Genomic DNA, 14668 nt, shown 5'->3' on the forward strand with positions numbered 1-14668 from the left:
ACTGATTCTCAGTACTGTGCCTACTGTTTCCCTGTTCTCTTTCCTTATGTTCAGTGTTCCTAGAATGGATGTAAGAGTGCTTTTCAGTCAGCATGACTTTTTGAGTAGGTGAGTATATTGCATTTAGTACCTGGATATGGAACATGGAAACTCAGAAAACCCAGAAAGTGTGTTTTCTTGTGTCAAAGAATGAGACAACTCTACCCAAAGGACTGCCCATGGACAAGGTACCTAACTTTTTATAATACTGCTAATGCTGCCTAAATAAATTGTTGAAATGTTTGGTGGTAGTACTGTGGGTTATTTTAATTCTTTTAGAAACATTATTTGTAGTTACCAAAACTGAAGAATAATTCCTGAGACCAAATAAAACCAAGTGACTGGGAAATTAATTTCAATTACTAATAGGCAACTTTTTGAAATTCAAAACCACCTGGACTGAATTGGTGAAGTTCAACACAAACATTTTGTTCACTATAAATAAGCAATCTGCCAATTTTTTTTTGAAATTCAAAACCACCTGGACTGAATTGGTAAAGTTCAATACAAACATTTTGTTCACTATAAATAAGCAATCTGCCAAGTTTATAGCTGTGTAGGAAATGATACAACAAAGAATGACTAGTAAAAAGCATCACCCTTCAGTAAGTTAATGAAGCGCTTTTTGTTTTATTTAAATAAAACCAGTAGAACCTGTTCCTCAATGCTTTCTTGGTGAAGGAAATACTTCAACTCAATGGGTAAGAGCTGTTGCTGAACTATTTCAAGACAAGAGGGGGAAAGAAAGAGGCAAGAGTTGTAATTAGAACTAAGAATTTGGGAAATATTTAAAAAATGCCCTGAAGCTACTTTAACAGATACAGAAAATCTGATGCAGCATAGTTTTCTTATTCTCCATTAGAGTAAACTAATGCTTTCAAAATCTCTGATGAAAGAAAAATGAGACTTAACACAGACTGACAAAAATGGTTCAAATGTGATCATGGATTCTTAAGCATAATGCCTAACTGGTGCCCTATTTCATATTCTGTAGAAAAAAAAAATTTCTGGCCTCTTTTCACCATTCTAAAATTCTCTGAAACATTATTATGAAAAATCTATATCTATTTTTATTTTCTCTTTGTGTAAATACATACCATCAAGCATGGTATTTTTGGTATTTGCTAGAGATTTTTATTATGGTTCAGTGTCTTTATTCAGGCAGGAAAAAGAACTGAATGCAAGACCTCTGTTCTTACTCAAAGGCCTGGAACAGGGAGTCCAGCTTCAGGACTGGCGGAGCAGTACCACTCTTATGGCTTGGCACATTGGGTTAAAGGTCCCATCACAAGCTTCAGAAGCAATACCAATCAACGTCAGACACACAAAAATACCTTAGCCAAAATTACAGGGTTCAGTGGTCTTTCTCATACATAATTAGGCAAACAATCATCCAGCCAATCTGCAAAATGTGTTTTAATTAGAAAAAAAAACCCTCAATCTTTATTAGCAATTACTTTGTCATATAAAATGTTTGCTATTGCTTAAGAATGACAGAAATGGAAAAATTCACTGGGACTTAGATGCAAAAAGCTGGCCAATATTAATGTTTGGAGTTCTTCTACAACACAAGCTGCATTTTTTAGAATTATTTTTCTTCTTTTAGATGAGGCCAGCAATATGAGTTATCTGTAGATTGTGAAAGTTCTCAAAGATGGTGTCATCTTACAGCCAGTATGGTTGTTTGCATATTCTATTTAATTGGCAGGATTCTTCTTAAAGTCTTCAGAAGTGGGTTTTGGTTGTTTGGGTTTTGTTTTGATGTTGTTGTTATTATTTTGGGGTTTTTGTAGTTTGTTTGTTTGGTGGTTTTGGGGTTTGGGTTTTGGTTTTTTTTTGTTTTGGTTTTGTGGTTTTGTTGTTTTGTTTTGTTTTTCTTCTTAAATGAGATTCTAGACTTGAATATCTCCATTTTTATCTAAAGGCATAAAAGGCATACTGGAGCAACAAAAGCTACAGCTGACAAGAATGGAGCAACTTCTCTGAGAAATCCGTAACCCTGGACCTTTGGAGAAGCTAAGGCACCTAAAAGCAATAGACACCCTTCAAAGGCATGTACATAACCAAACATGTATCAAGCTGTGCTTACTTTGCAAATATTTTGTTCAACTAAGCATCCAAATTAATGTCCGTATGCTGAAGTTATCCAACACAATTAAGACAGCATCAAGACTCATAAAAACACAGCTCGGTACATGAAGGACTAGTAACTCAAAAAGCATCCCCTGTAACCCCCCAAGTGTTATGGGGTTTGGTGTCTGGGCTATGGCTGGGATTTGCCTGTCTCGAGCACAAGGGGCCAGAGTTTCACTTGCAGAGCTGTCCATGGACAAGAATAAACGCGGACGCCACAAAGGAGGGTCACTGAGAAGCAAGCGGCTGTGCTGATGCCAGAAGTGGCCGGGCCGCGCAACTGAGGAGAGCACAGCAAAGCGCTTGCCCACAGCTGGAGGTCCCCAAGCCCCGCGAGCTCAGGCTGGAGGTGCTGGGTTTTTATCGCACCCACGCACCCTCACAGCCTCTCTCAGCTGAGGGGACATCCAGAGTCGCTGCTGCATCCTCCTCTCACCACCCTCCTCTCCAGAAGCGGAGCTGTGGGAGGCCGGCACGAGCCGTCCTACACCACGCGGCTCGTCCAGCTTATGGCGGCAGGAACCTCCCCCCACCGGCCCTCCCCGTGACTCGTTTCCTCCGCCGGACGGGAACTAGGCGGAGTGAGCGAGGCTGGCCCCGCCAGCGGAGTCGTGCAGCCGTGCCCCGGGCTTGCAGAGTGCTGTCGCCACCCCCGCGAGGACGGACGAAGAGAGAGAGGGAGGGAGGGAGGGAGGGAGAGAGGGAGGGACGCACGCACGCAGTCGAGCCCCACCGCCGGGGCGTCCCTCCGCTACGCACTCGGCTCCTGCCAGGGCTCCGCCGCGCCGCAGCACCAACATGCCCGCCGTCGACAAGCTCCTCCTGGAAGAGGCTCTGCAGGACAGCCCGCAGGTAGCGGCCGCTGCCGGGACAGCCCGTCCGTCCGTCCGTCCGTCGGTGTGACGCACCTGAGTGCTCGGTGCTGGCGGGCGGCCCGCGGGTCTGGCCAGGCCGGGGCGGGCTGAGAGAGGGCGAGGGCCAGGGAGCAGCGTCCCGTGGCGGGGAGAGGGGTGCCGGGGGCGGTGCGGGGGGACCGCAGGGCGGGCGAGGAAGTGGTCGGGGCGAGCTGAAGTGGTCGGGGCGAGGTCGGCGGTCTTAGCCGTCGGGGAGCGGGGATGCGCTTGAGGCGGGCGGACGGCAGCCGAGCGGCCGCGGGGTAGGTCTGGTGTCCCGCGGGGCGTTCGTCGGGGGAAAAGCAGGCAGAGTCTGCTCCTCCAGCGCGGGGACACTGCGCCCGTTCTCCTCACCGCCCTTAGTGAAACTGCTGTGGGTTTTTCCTCTTACCGTCCCGCCTGGGTGTGCGCTCGGTGGCTATAGGGGTTGCCTTGAACAGCCGAGGTGTGTCGGGGAAGGACGGTGGGCAGGGCTCGGTGCGCTGGCGTCCCCCGAAGGGAAAGGGGTACCTGTGCGCGGTGAGTCACCTGGCCACGGTGACAAAATAGGCTGGAAGAGTGTCACCGCCAGCGTGCTTGCTCTCAAGGGCCGCAGTTCCCATACAGCAGCTTCCATGAGAGTAAGTGAGGTGGATACCACCGAAGATGACCTCCTTTAAGGGGTGTGAGGAACGAGGAGAGGCGGTTGCTGCCCTTCGCTTCTTGAGTGCGGGCATGGGGGGGATGTTCCTCCTTTCGCCCCAGTGCAGCGTCCCGTTCCCCGCCGCCGGGACCCGATTTGCCGCAGCTGCTCTGCGGGGCTCTGGGGGGCCCCGGCACTGTGGAAGCCCCACAGAGAAGAACATGCCATGTCTTGATGTGTTCAGGGGCTGGTTGAGTGGAAGAGAGAAGTAACAGGAAGGAGAAAGAATGGAAATTCCACTGAGGGATGCGGAAGGTGCGTTTGCGGACAAAGCATGGTGCTGAGCGAGGTACAAAAGTAGTTGGTGAAGCAGGGAAAAAACAAATGAGGGCAGTGTGCATCAGACTGGGTGCAGCTCCCAGGTAACCCTGTGTTGTAATCCTAACGCGTGTGCTGATGGATAAGGAGGAGGAATGAATAGGTAAGCTGTAGAGCAGATTGCTGCAAGGTGTTACAGAGTCTGTAATGAGACATTTTGAAGGTAAGATTGGAAATGCACTTGTCAGGAGTTAATGAGCTATGGGTCTTATCTTAATTGCCTCATTTTATCCTGTTTTTTTGTAATTCCATGAAATCTCATTCTAGTAAGAAGGATTTCCATCATCTGTTTGATGTGGCATATTTGTAATCATCCCTATGAATTTTAAACTCTGGGCTGGAAGAAGTGTTGAGTAATGTGATGTTGCACCAAAGTCAGCCCTGCTTGCAGCAGAGGTTTGGACAAGGTGACCTGCAGAGTTCCTTACCAGCCTGAGCTTTTCCATGTTCCACAGTTTACCAGAATGTACCAGATTCATTATAGGTAGTTAGTAACATTTTTAGTGTTAAACTACCCACTGCATTTTAAGGCTGAAGAAATTGACACGTAGGAGAAGTGAACTAATTTACCTATTCGGTCAACACTTCCCACAATGATTAAAAATGTGACACTGACCGAAAGCAGCTGAACAATGCACTGAACTGAATTTTTAGGTCATCGTCTTTCCTGTGTCCTGAAATGAAGGCTGTCAATGTCTCCTTTGCAATCACTGGAATACCAGGCAATGCATAAGCCTGAGTATTGCCAGGATGTTTTACCCTGATTTGGTCATTGGTTTTTCTTCAAGCTCTACAGCTTTCAGAAGGAGTGATGTTGTTTAATTTTTATAATGGCCCAGTGTTGCTAAAATATGTTATTTTTATGCAAGGAAGCAGGAGTGAGTTTTTTCAGTCTTTTATATTTTTATTACTTTTTTCACTGGGGAGAGCTTTAGATTCACAAAATCAAGGCAAATGTTCGTCTCTGTTCCACAGAAATAAGCACCATAGCATCTTATAGGATCAGTTACTTCTGCAAGAAAGAGCCTGATTCTCTCCTGCTCTGTGCAGTCACAGGAGTGCAAAGGGATGGTGAAATGAGGATATAACCTCACTTAGCGTAATCTGTGGGAAGAATGTGATTTACTTGCAAAACCAAGGAGAATTAGCCAAAGTTATTTCTTCATCAGGTTTCAGGAACTTGATTTATCTCTCCCCATCAGTACAGTACTTTTGTCTTGATTCATCTCCAGACACAGGCTGAAAGAGGCTATAAGACGTCTTAATTTTGACGTGTTTGGCTACAACATAGAGAAAAATTTATGTCAGCAGTCCTGCTAAAATCAAGGGAAGTACTTACATGAAACTAGAAAATTTTTTCCTATCCTTCCAGAAGTTGAGCCAATGTTGTGAATAATGGGGCCTCCTAAATGTTAGCTTAATATATGGAATACTGGTTTATTTCAGCAGAATTAGCTGCTATTCCAAAATTTTTCAAAACAGCAAGAAAGAAAATACATACATGCTGGTATTTTGTTACAGTGATTTCATAACGTATTCTTAAATGGAAAAGTTTCCAATAATAACTTCCATACTGTCTGAATAATTTTTTGTTTTTATTATTTTTGAACAATGTGCTAATAACAGAGGCCAAGACTTTCAGAAGTTGGTTCCCAGAGCTGTTCTACCTCAAACCATATTTAGACAAATGAAAAATTTGAGTCTGCAAAAATTCAGTAAAATTTACAAATGGAGCTGACATTGCTGTATTTGGGAACCTTTTCCAGCTGGCAGAAGTGTGTGGTTTGTAGCCTACTTCAGGCAATCTCTGTATAATCTTTGAATTTTGGCTTGAGATTTGGCTTGATAAACATTGTGTCAAGTTTTATAATTTTTGCTTTTCCCAGATTTATTTTTTAACCATCTTTGTACCCTGTACTTTTCATGTGCCACTGTAACACAAACCAGGTGCCAGCCATTGTAACACAAATTGAGCACTGCATAGATAATAAATAGTTTGTTGACATTATTTTGCTTTACATTGAAGATAAAACATTTGAAACCAGATATTTTTGAAAATCAATATGGTTGCAGTTACTGAAATAATATGTTAATGGGGAAAACTCAAAATCATGCCACCGTTCTTATGGGAAAGTTTTGTACAAAGGTGCTTTAAACATTTGGGTACCTGATATCAATTTCATTGACTTGGACTTCTCTCCATTCTATGGTTTTTATGTTCACTTTATTTGAGAAAAGTACTTCGTAATGCATATTCCCTTGCATGCTAGGATCTCAAACTAGCTTCCCAAACTGCCAGCTTCTCTCAGGTAGGAGATGTTGTAGCAGCTCAGCACATTAGCCAAGTGTTGAGAGCTTTTAAAGCTACTCAGAGGAAGAAGGTTCTGAAAAAAACCCGAAGACTGACCCAAAGATGGTCATGTATTTTAACCACTGAACAGCACTAGTTTCTGGCTTGGATACTTCTCAGGAGAGATTAAATGAGAGTTAATAATAGGCCAGGATTATTGAAGGATGCTGGTGTTGAGTTTTCCAGGATGAAGAAAGTCTGGGCAAAGAGTTTTGCAGAGAAGAAAAAATGCCTTGGAAAATGCATGTGCCTTCTGTTAAAATAGTGGAGTATCTTAAAACTTTGAAAATAAATTTCTCAAATTCAAACCTGGATACTTCAGGTACATTAGAGATTCCTGTAAGAGGGGGATAAATAAAGGCCTTGCTCTTTTACAGGACTAATATGTCTATGAAAGTACTGGAGTTTGTGTATGCCCCTCATGTAAGCAGATGAAGCTCATTAATGTCATAAGGGTTAGCTGTACAGATGGAGAGACATTACCAGTTAGCCTCAAATAGATTGGATTTATCAAAGCTAAAACTAATTATGGATCATGAGTTTGTTAAAGGGACAATCTTTCCTCTTTAATTATTGTAAAAATCTAGCAAATTCTGGAGCCCAGCATTATTCTGAAATATCTTTTTTATCCCATCTCGGGAGCTGTGTCAACAACATAATTCTTTATTCCTGACAATTCCGCCTGAACAAACCAAGGGAATTTGTATATTTTAAGATAACACAAGTTCTTCCTTCCCCTTCCTGCTTGCTGGCTAGGATGAGCTAGCAGAGTGAAGAAAGTACAGGGTATCTCTGAGTGGGCGTTATCCTTGTGTGCCTCTTGGACATGAACACTCAGTTGTTTAGTCCAGTGACATCAGCTTGCTTTGGCCAGGGCCCCTTAAGAGCTGCTCAAGACAGTGGGGAGTGAATAACAGAAGGTAAATTATCTCAGTGGAAAGGGGTGCTTTCAATGCAGTCTGACACTGGAGAAGTGAGCAAGCTGTGGTGTTTGACCCCCAGTCCTTAACATGGTGTGAATTACTGTCCTGAGCAGGAATATATTCAGGATTTTTTACATTCCTAATTATGTTGGAAGGACTGTCTATTAGTAGGAGCAAGAGCCTGGGAGTTGGGATGTGGCTGTAGCATTTTATTAGTTTGCATCCTTGTGCCTCAGTTTACCATCCATAATAAAAGAATCTATTTCCACATGTTTATAGAGATTCTGAATAAACAGAATCATGCAAGTCAAGGGCATATTATTTCTGATTGCTTTTTACTTTTTACTACCATCTCTTTGTAGTTGTTTGATTCTTTTTAATATTTCCACTTAGGACTGAAAACTTTGCTTTTTTCTCTTTTATTGAAGATTCGTTCTTTGCTCAGTGTCTTTGAAGAAGATGCAGGAACCCTTACAGAATACACAAACCAGTTGCTTCAGGCAATGCAACGAGTCTATGGTGCCCAGGTAATTTTTCATTTGTATTTCTTTTGTTCAATCTGGAGTAGAAGATAAATTGCTATTATGATACTGTTATTTACATTAGAGTTGCTAAGTACATGTTCCTTCTGTGGTTTAAGAGGAGTTGTGGTTGTTTTTCATCTGATAGCTCAACCTCTTCCTGCCTTGATGCTCAGAAAAGGAGTATTCATTTAAAAAAAAAGTTCTTTACTTTGTCTGCAAACAATTAATCAGAGTAAAACTGTGCTGTGTCCTTACCTTATGGTATATTAGGGGGCCAGCCTTGACAAAATTGCTTGCCAAAATGCAGACGTGATTCCCAGGTCTGCACACTGACTTTAGGCACCTAACTTTAATGCTGTGACTCACCTCATGGAGAGAACTGTCCATGTCTGTTGATTACAGAGCAGATGTGCACTTTGGGTCATACAAAAGTCAAGTGCTTTGAGTAGTTGTGGAAAAAACGAGCAGGAGCAGAAAAATAACATTTTCTAGAGTGTTAACATGACCTAGATGACTAAATCCTTTTGAAAGTAAAACCTGTAAGAGAAATTATATCCAGTGCTTTGGAAAATGTAAATCTGAGTGATTTTCAGGGAAGCTGATTCCCATGTGCATAAAATTAGGTGTTTCAAAATTCCATATCTGGGTCTTTAAAGACATACATGGTGTCTCATGGAAGTTTTGCAAGTTTTTATATAGGTTAAATTCCTGAGTTCACTAGAAACAACTTTTCTATTCTTAAACCAGTAAATCGGAGCCCACAGAGAGATTAAGAGCTCAGGGGTATTTTGAATTTCCCTGAAGAGTGCCTGATCCCTACATTATTAGTAATCAGCTCAGCTGTAAGTCTTTCTATAAGCAAGTGTATGTCCATTTGGTGGGATTACTCTTTCAATGACTGATAGTTTGACATGGAAGAACCATTTGCCCAGGATCTGGCTGCCTACACCTGGAAGATCCAGCTTTGGAGAGCTCCAAAGTCTCCACATTTTGGATGTTGTACAAATGCAGAGTAGCCAGGGATTTGCAGCATAGCTTAGGTACATAGGAAATTATGCAGGGCATGGCCAAGGGCTCGAGAGGTGTCATGAAATCAGCACTGAAAGTCAGGGATAGGCATTTTGGTAGAGTCACTATGCCTTAAGAGTAACAAAGAGTGTGGGCACATTGTGTGATAGGAATCTGACAGCAAAGACTGGGTACGATTGAAATGGATGAAGAAGGGAATCGGGAGATAAATGTGATTTTTAATGCCCAGCTTGAAGGCTGCATGTCCCTTTCCACTGCTGATGACATTTTTAGGATGGCATTTTAGGAAGTGGTTGCGCTATGTGATTCAAGAAAAAAAAAGGGACTTCTGCTTTTCTTTGCCTCTTCATCTTGGTTTTTAGCCTTCTCCATTTCTGTTTCACCCCAATTACATTTCCTTTTTCTTCTCATTGTCTTAGTACATTTATCCATCACTATTTTGCAGTACTACTGAGTCTACTTCATTTTTCCAGCACTTTTTCACCACTTTTTTCCCAAGCTCTACTTTAGTTTGATGTAAGTATTCAGTCGCTTGTGAATATTTGATATAAAATTTGATTCTTTAAAATAGGTCTTTGGAGTTTGATGAAGTTTTGAGATGTAGAAATAGAAGGATAATGCTGAATTGCGTACTAAACATAAAGTTAGTTATGGACTGTTAAGAAAAATGTATGTGGTATTTCTTGGCTGCCTAATCACAACTTGAGAGAAAAAGCACTTTTGTTGATATGTTATCTGGTCCTCAATAGCAGCATATTAGGAGGTGTTACCAACCCTGTAAAAGCTGAGAGTATTGAGAAGCCATTTTCTGAATTTGCCTTTTTATTTTCAGGACTTAAATTTTGACTCTGCAAAGTCAATTTTTCTCTTTGCAAAGTCATTGTCATCTCCTGCTCTGATTTCTGTGTCTGTTAGATAGGAATTACAGTTACTGACTTACTTGAAAGCAATGGCCCTAAAATGACTGGGATCACAGTCAAGGCAGTCAGACAAAGCATCAGTGGGTTGTACTAGTCTCCACTACTGAAAATTCAGGGTTTATGCCCCCTCAAAACACTTATGACAGTTTAAAAAAATGTTAATTTTGTTTTCTTTCATAGTTTTTTCTGAACTTTAACATTTCCCAGATGTCTTAAGCATGTTTTCATTATTTTTTGGAGCTAGCTTGTCCTGGTTCAGGGCAAATTTGGGAGAGAACCCCCAAAGGGCTCCTCTAGGAAATCGGAATCTACTGCCTCTCCCCCAACCGGTCCGTGAGAAAATACCTCCTTGGAGGAAAGTGGAAAAAACCTGTTTATTAAACAAGAAAACCTAAGCAATATTAAACAATAAAAACCCTTGCTGCTCCAAAAGAGATGACAAACCCTGAAAGTCCCCTCCTCCCCAGATTCCAGTTCAGCTCACTCAGTCCGTTACCAGTCCCTCCGGCGCTGGAAATGCCGTGGCCCAAGCCCGGCCTGGTGGCCACCGTGCGATCTGCTGGTGCTCTTATGGTTGTTCAGTCCAGAGCAGGTGTGAACAGGTCTAAAGAAAGGGGAAAAAAAGAAAAAAAAGCACAGTCCAGGGAACTTCTTTGCCTCAGCTAGCTAAACTAACTAAAAGCAAAAAAAAAAAAAAAGAGAACCCTGTCCTGCTGTCTGTTCATCCGCAGACAACGCAGTCCAGGAGCAGGAATGTGTAGGAGAGAGTTCAGTGTCTGAAAACAAACTGCGCGCCTCCTCTCCCCCCCTCAATCCTTGGAGCAAGTCTTAAAGGTGCAAAACTTACTATTCAGCATAAACGGAACAAGAAGATTGGGGATAAAAGCATCATATAGTCAACCTAGGACAAGCTTACTAGAAATTCGGTGTTTCTTGTGATGAAAATTCAGATTTTTATGTAATTCAAATCACTGTAGCTTGTGATCAAGTAACAATGGTTAATGGTTTTGAAGAGATTCAGTGCAGAGTCTCAGGGGAGTAGCAATTAGTACCAACTGCATGCTGTTAATTAACTATGTGGATATATGCATATAGCTGTCTATAGCTGTGTCAAAATACTGCTCAAATTCAGTGTGGAGAGCCATACTGAATTTGTAAAGTGACAGCGCAAACTGCTTTAAGGACTTGGATCCATTTGAAAGGAGTGTGAAAAAGAAATACTTGCCCACCTTTAAATAAAAAAAAACATTTAGGAAATAGGAATCCTTTTAAACATCTTTTCAGACTTACATGTGTTTGAGCAGGACTTTAAAAAGCGTGTAAGGAAGGATGTGCAGCATCCTGTGCAGCAGTAGCTCTTCTGCCTGGGCTGCATCTGGGTGATGCATGGGTAGCAGATTGCCTTGGCTGCAAGGCCCTCAGTGCTTTACAAGCCTCTGGTTGCCCTGCAGGATGAGGACAGTGCTCTCACCTCCCTGGGCACCCATACTACATGGGATCCGGTGGTAACTCTTTAGTGCAAAAGAGGCTGTGGTGCTACAAGGTAGATGCAGTGTGTGATGTCCTGATTAATGAGAAGTCACAGGATCCAAAATTGACATTAGAGGAGTGAGGTTTCCCTGATGCCCTGATTAAGGAGAAGTCACAGAATCCTAAGGCAGCACTGGAGGAGTGAGGCTTCGTTGATCTGGCAAACCAATGTGATTAAATACAGTGAAGCCTTTTTATATTCATCAAATAAACCACACCCATGTGAGTACATACTTCCTGCTGGAGATCTCCCAGCTGTGCTGTAGTACCCTGGAATAGTTACCACAGCAGTGGTCTTATGCAGGGTATCTTCCTTATAGGGTTTATTCTTGTAGTGCTTACTTTTTGTGTGCAAGCCCTGATGTTGCATCTGACATTACTTCTGATTTCTGTGAATGTTGTGTTTGTCAGTGTGGATGTTTTATTACTTAAGCAATATTACAATGCAGCAGCAAGCAAGGACTGTTAGAAGATTTAATTTGCTTAATTTAATATGCTGAGGTTCTTGCAATAGTGTATGAAAAAAGTGTGCCCAGGTTACCTTCCTGACCACCATCATAGTAAATTGTTTTCAGAGCTTTGCTATCATTTCCAGTTCTCCATCATTCTCTAGAAATGGCTGAGCCAGGAATCTTCACTTGAAGCAAAATGCCTTTAGGAAGGAGACTTTGGAGACTCTTGTGTCTCTGCTGACTGTTAGAAGAGATAAACAGTTGAGCAGGTGAGAGGAGAGTAAGATGCTGTATTTTGTCATTGTAAAGATATTTCATCTCATGAGTTCTGACAAACCTGTCTAGATACAGGGGCAGTGATGTCAGAAGAGGAGTAGAAAGAAACATGTTTTCTTTATCAATAAATCTGGAGAGGGAACAGCATGGGAATTGTGAAGCATGATCTTGTTCAGCATCTCTGTCTCTGTGATTCCAGAGGCACACAGGCAAAGCAGCAGCAACTGCTGTGGCTCACTGCCTTTTTACATCCAGACTCTTAAAGAAACTTTTGACAGTTATGGAATAGTCTTGGTTTATAGGTACCGCATTACATGGGTGTCAGGACAGCTTGAATCTGTCAAGCTATTTTTTAAGTAGTGCTTTATAAGTGTTACTTCTCTGTGCAAATTCATTATTCCTCATGTCTGCATTTTTCAACAGTGCTGCTTGTTTGATTTTCCTGTGTATTGCCTTCAGGAGGATGTAATTCAGTAGCTGGGTGTTAGGCTCTTTAGGCTATGCATGGACTTTCATACTGATTATGTTGCATAGCTAACCCCAAGTGATGAGAGTTCTTGCTAATTTAGCAAGTAAGCACTGATACAGCTTTTCTTTTAATTGTTTTCTTTTCATGTCTAAGGGAACAATTGTGTTCGCTTTTGAAATTATAAGACCTTTTTTTTCCTGAAACGTTTTGATGGAATAAATATTGTTAGCATTTTATAAACTTCTAATTTAACATAAAGAAGCTTCAGCAGTGTTAGAATGGGACAAACATTTGCAATAAACTACAGTTGTCATCACTGACTTCTGTGAAATATTGTATGATTATTCCATACTTGTAAGTTTGCATCATAGCTCTTAACTTCCTGAGGCTTATTCACCATATATTGCTGACAGAGATAAGCAGAAGATTACTACATGAGAACTAATGTATTTACAAAGGCATGGGAGTTGGGTTTAGTGCTGCCTATAAAGTCAGAGTTGTCATCTTGCCTGGAAGCAGGTTAACATTGTGCTAAGGAGAATCTGAGGATCTGAGGCAGCATGAATGTATAGATACCCTGCTGATAGTAATTGTTTTGACAGAAGAGGTTCTTTCTGTACTGAGCTAACCATCCTGTAGCTGCTTTTGGTGTTTTTCAGCAAAGCTTTAACTGGTGGCTTCTATTCCTTGGAGCTATTGGATGATCCTTTGCTGAACTGTTCCCATTTGTTAGGATGGGATGCAATGCTGTGAATCAGCACCAGGGCAAGCCTGATCTTGTTAAGTGCTGTGCAGCCTGAGCACCCTGGTGAGGCTTAGATTCTGCAGCCCTGGGTTCATGTTTCCAAGCCATTTAATATGCAATCCTAAGCCTGTAGGACTGTGCCATTGCTAGATTGCTGGATAATTCTGTTTTGTATGAAGATAAGCATACGTAAAGGGAGTTGCATAAAGCTGTTGTATCAAGACCCAGTTCTTTCTGTGCTGTGCCTGATTTTGAAGGTAAATGTGTTGCCTGGTTCTCAAAGGGTGGACAGGCTGGAACTACCTCCTGGGTCTTCCACTTCAACCACATACCGGGGTCTTTTTTCTCTTTGATGAGGCATTAAGTTTTCCCAGATGTAAGCCAAAATTTATTATGTGTCATCCTGGGCATACAGAGTGCATGGATAAATACCTTTATCAGTGTCTTGATCCTTTATATAAAGCAGCCTTTGGGAGTTCTGTGTTACAGTTACTTGTGGTTTTAGAAATGCCGACTGTAGCTGGAGTAGGAAAGTTGCTTTGCAGAAAGCTTCATTATACTGGGATTGGAACTGGGTGTGCTGGAATAGTTCTGTGTCTTTAGAAGTTAATTTATAGCTCGACTTAATCCTTTACATGCCCTCAAATCTGTAGTCTGTTAGACAACTGTCTACAGAAATATCTTTGGATTTCAGCATAGTCCTCAGAGTTTATTTTGGAAAAATACAGAGATCCTAAAAATGGATGGACTGCCTCACTGGGAAATTGTAAATGGCATGGGTATTTTATTACAGAGGTTAGAGAAAAATCAGTCTCTTCTGATTATATGAACAGCTTAGTGAATACAAGTGATAATGAAGAAGGTGGAATCAACCACGTCTTTACTCTGGGCCCTAGCTTAGAAAGTAAGACGGACCTTTTTTTTTTCCACTGACTTATTTGAAGGCTGGGTCAGGTGTTGAAGTAACTTGAAAATTAAAGAATATTTTTTAAACTAGCTGTTTTTTGTTTCTGGTAGATTAATGCTAGAATCAAGACTTGCTTCCATTGCCTTATCTATTTGAACTGGACTTACAGAAATTTATTCCTAGGCTATCATGCAAGCCAGGGTTAGAGAAAAGGGGGGGGAAATGTCAGCACGTCTGTAATCACTACTGATTTAATTATAATTATTTACATATGTTTTCTTCTTCCTTCTGCTACACTTTTTTTACATTAATGCTGCAGAGATGTCTTAAGCAAGACCATCTAGTGTAAATGAATTTATTTGCAAGGCCCAGTACTGGTTAAGTTTTCCTTCATTTAGAAGGCTTCAATTTCTGTTCAAGATTTTATTTTGAGTTTTTGTGTGAGATATCATCTCATTGATAGCTGTCCTACTCCATA

General features: G+C 41.7%; 1 protein-coding gene across 3 annotated transcripts in view; it reads left to right on the plus strand.

Moving 5' to 3' along the window:
* The first annotated feature begins 2743 nt into the window (after positions 1 to 2743).
* The window catches only part of APPL2 (adaptor protein, phosphotyrosine interacting with PH domain and leucine zipper 2), a 35292-nt gene continuing 23367 nt past the window's right edge, over positions 2744 to 14668 (plus strand). The window contains exons 1-2 of one of the 3 annotated variants that reach the window (XM_030237860.2): positions 2744 to 3024; positions 7767 to 7865. In XM_030237860.2, coding sequence (XP_030093720.1) covers positions 2971 to 3024; positions 7767 to 7865 — 153 coding nt within the window. In that variant the 5' untranslated portion in view covers positions 2744 to 2970. Of the gene's footprint in view, positions 3025 to 3706; positions 4003 to 7766; positions 7866 to 14668 lie in introns of those variants that run through there. The other 2 variants (XM_030237861.2, XM_050986095.1) reach the window with 2 other exon arrangements.

Source organism: Serinus canaria, chromosome 1A (assembly GCF_022539315.1).
Source record: "Serinus canaria isolate serCan28SL12 chromosome 1A, serCan2020, whole genome shotgun sequence".
Lineage (NCBI taxonomy): Eukaryota > Metazoa > Chordata > Aves > Passeriformes > Fringillidae > Serinus > Serinus canaria.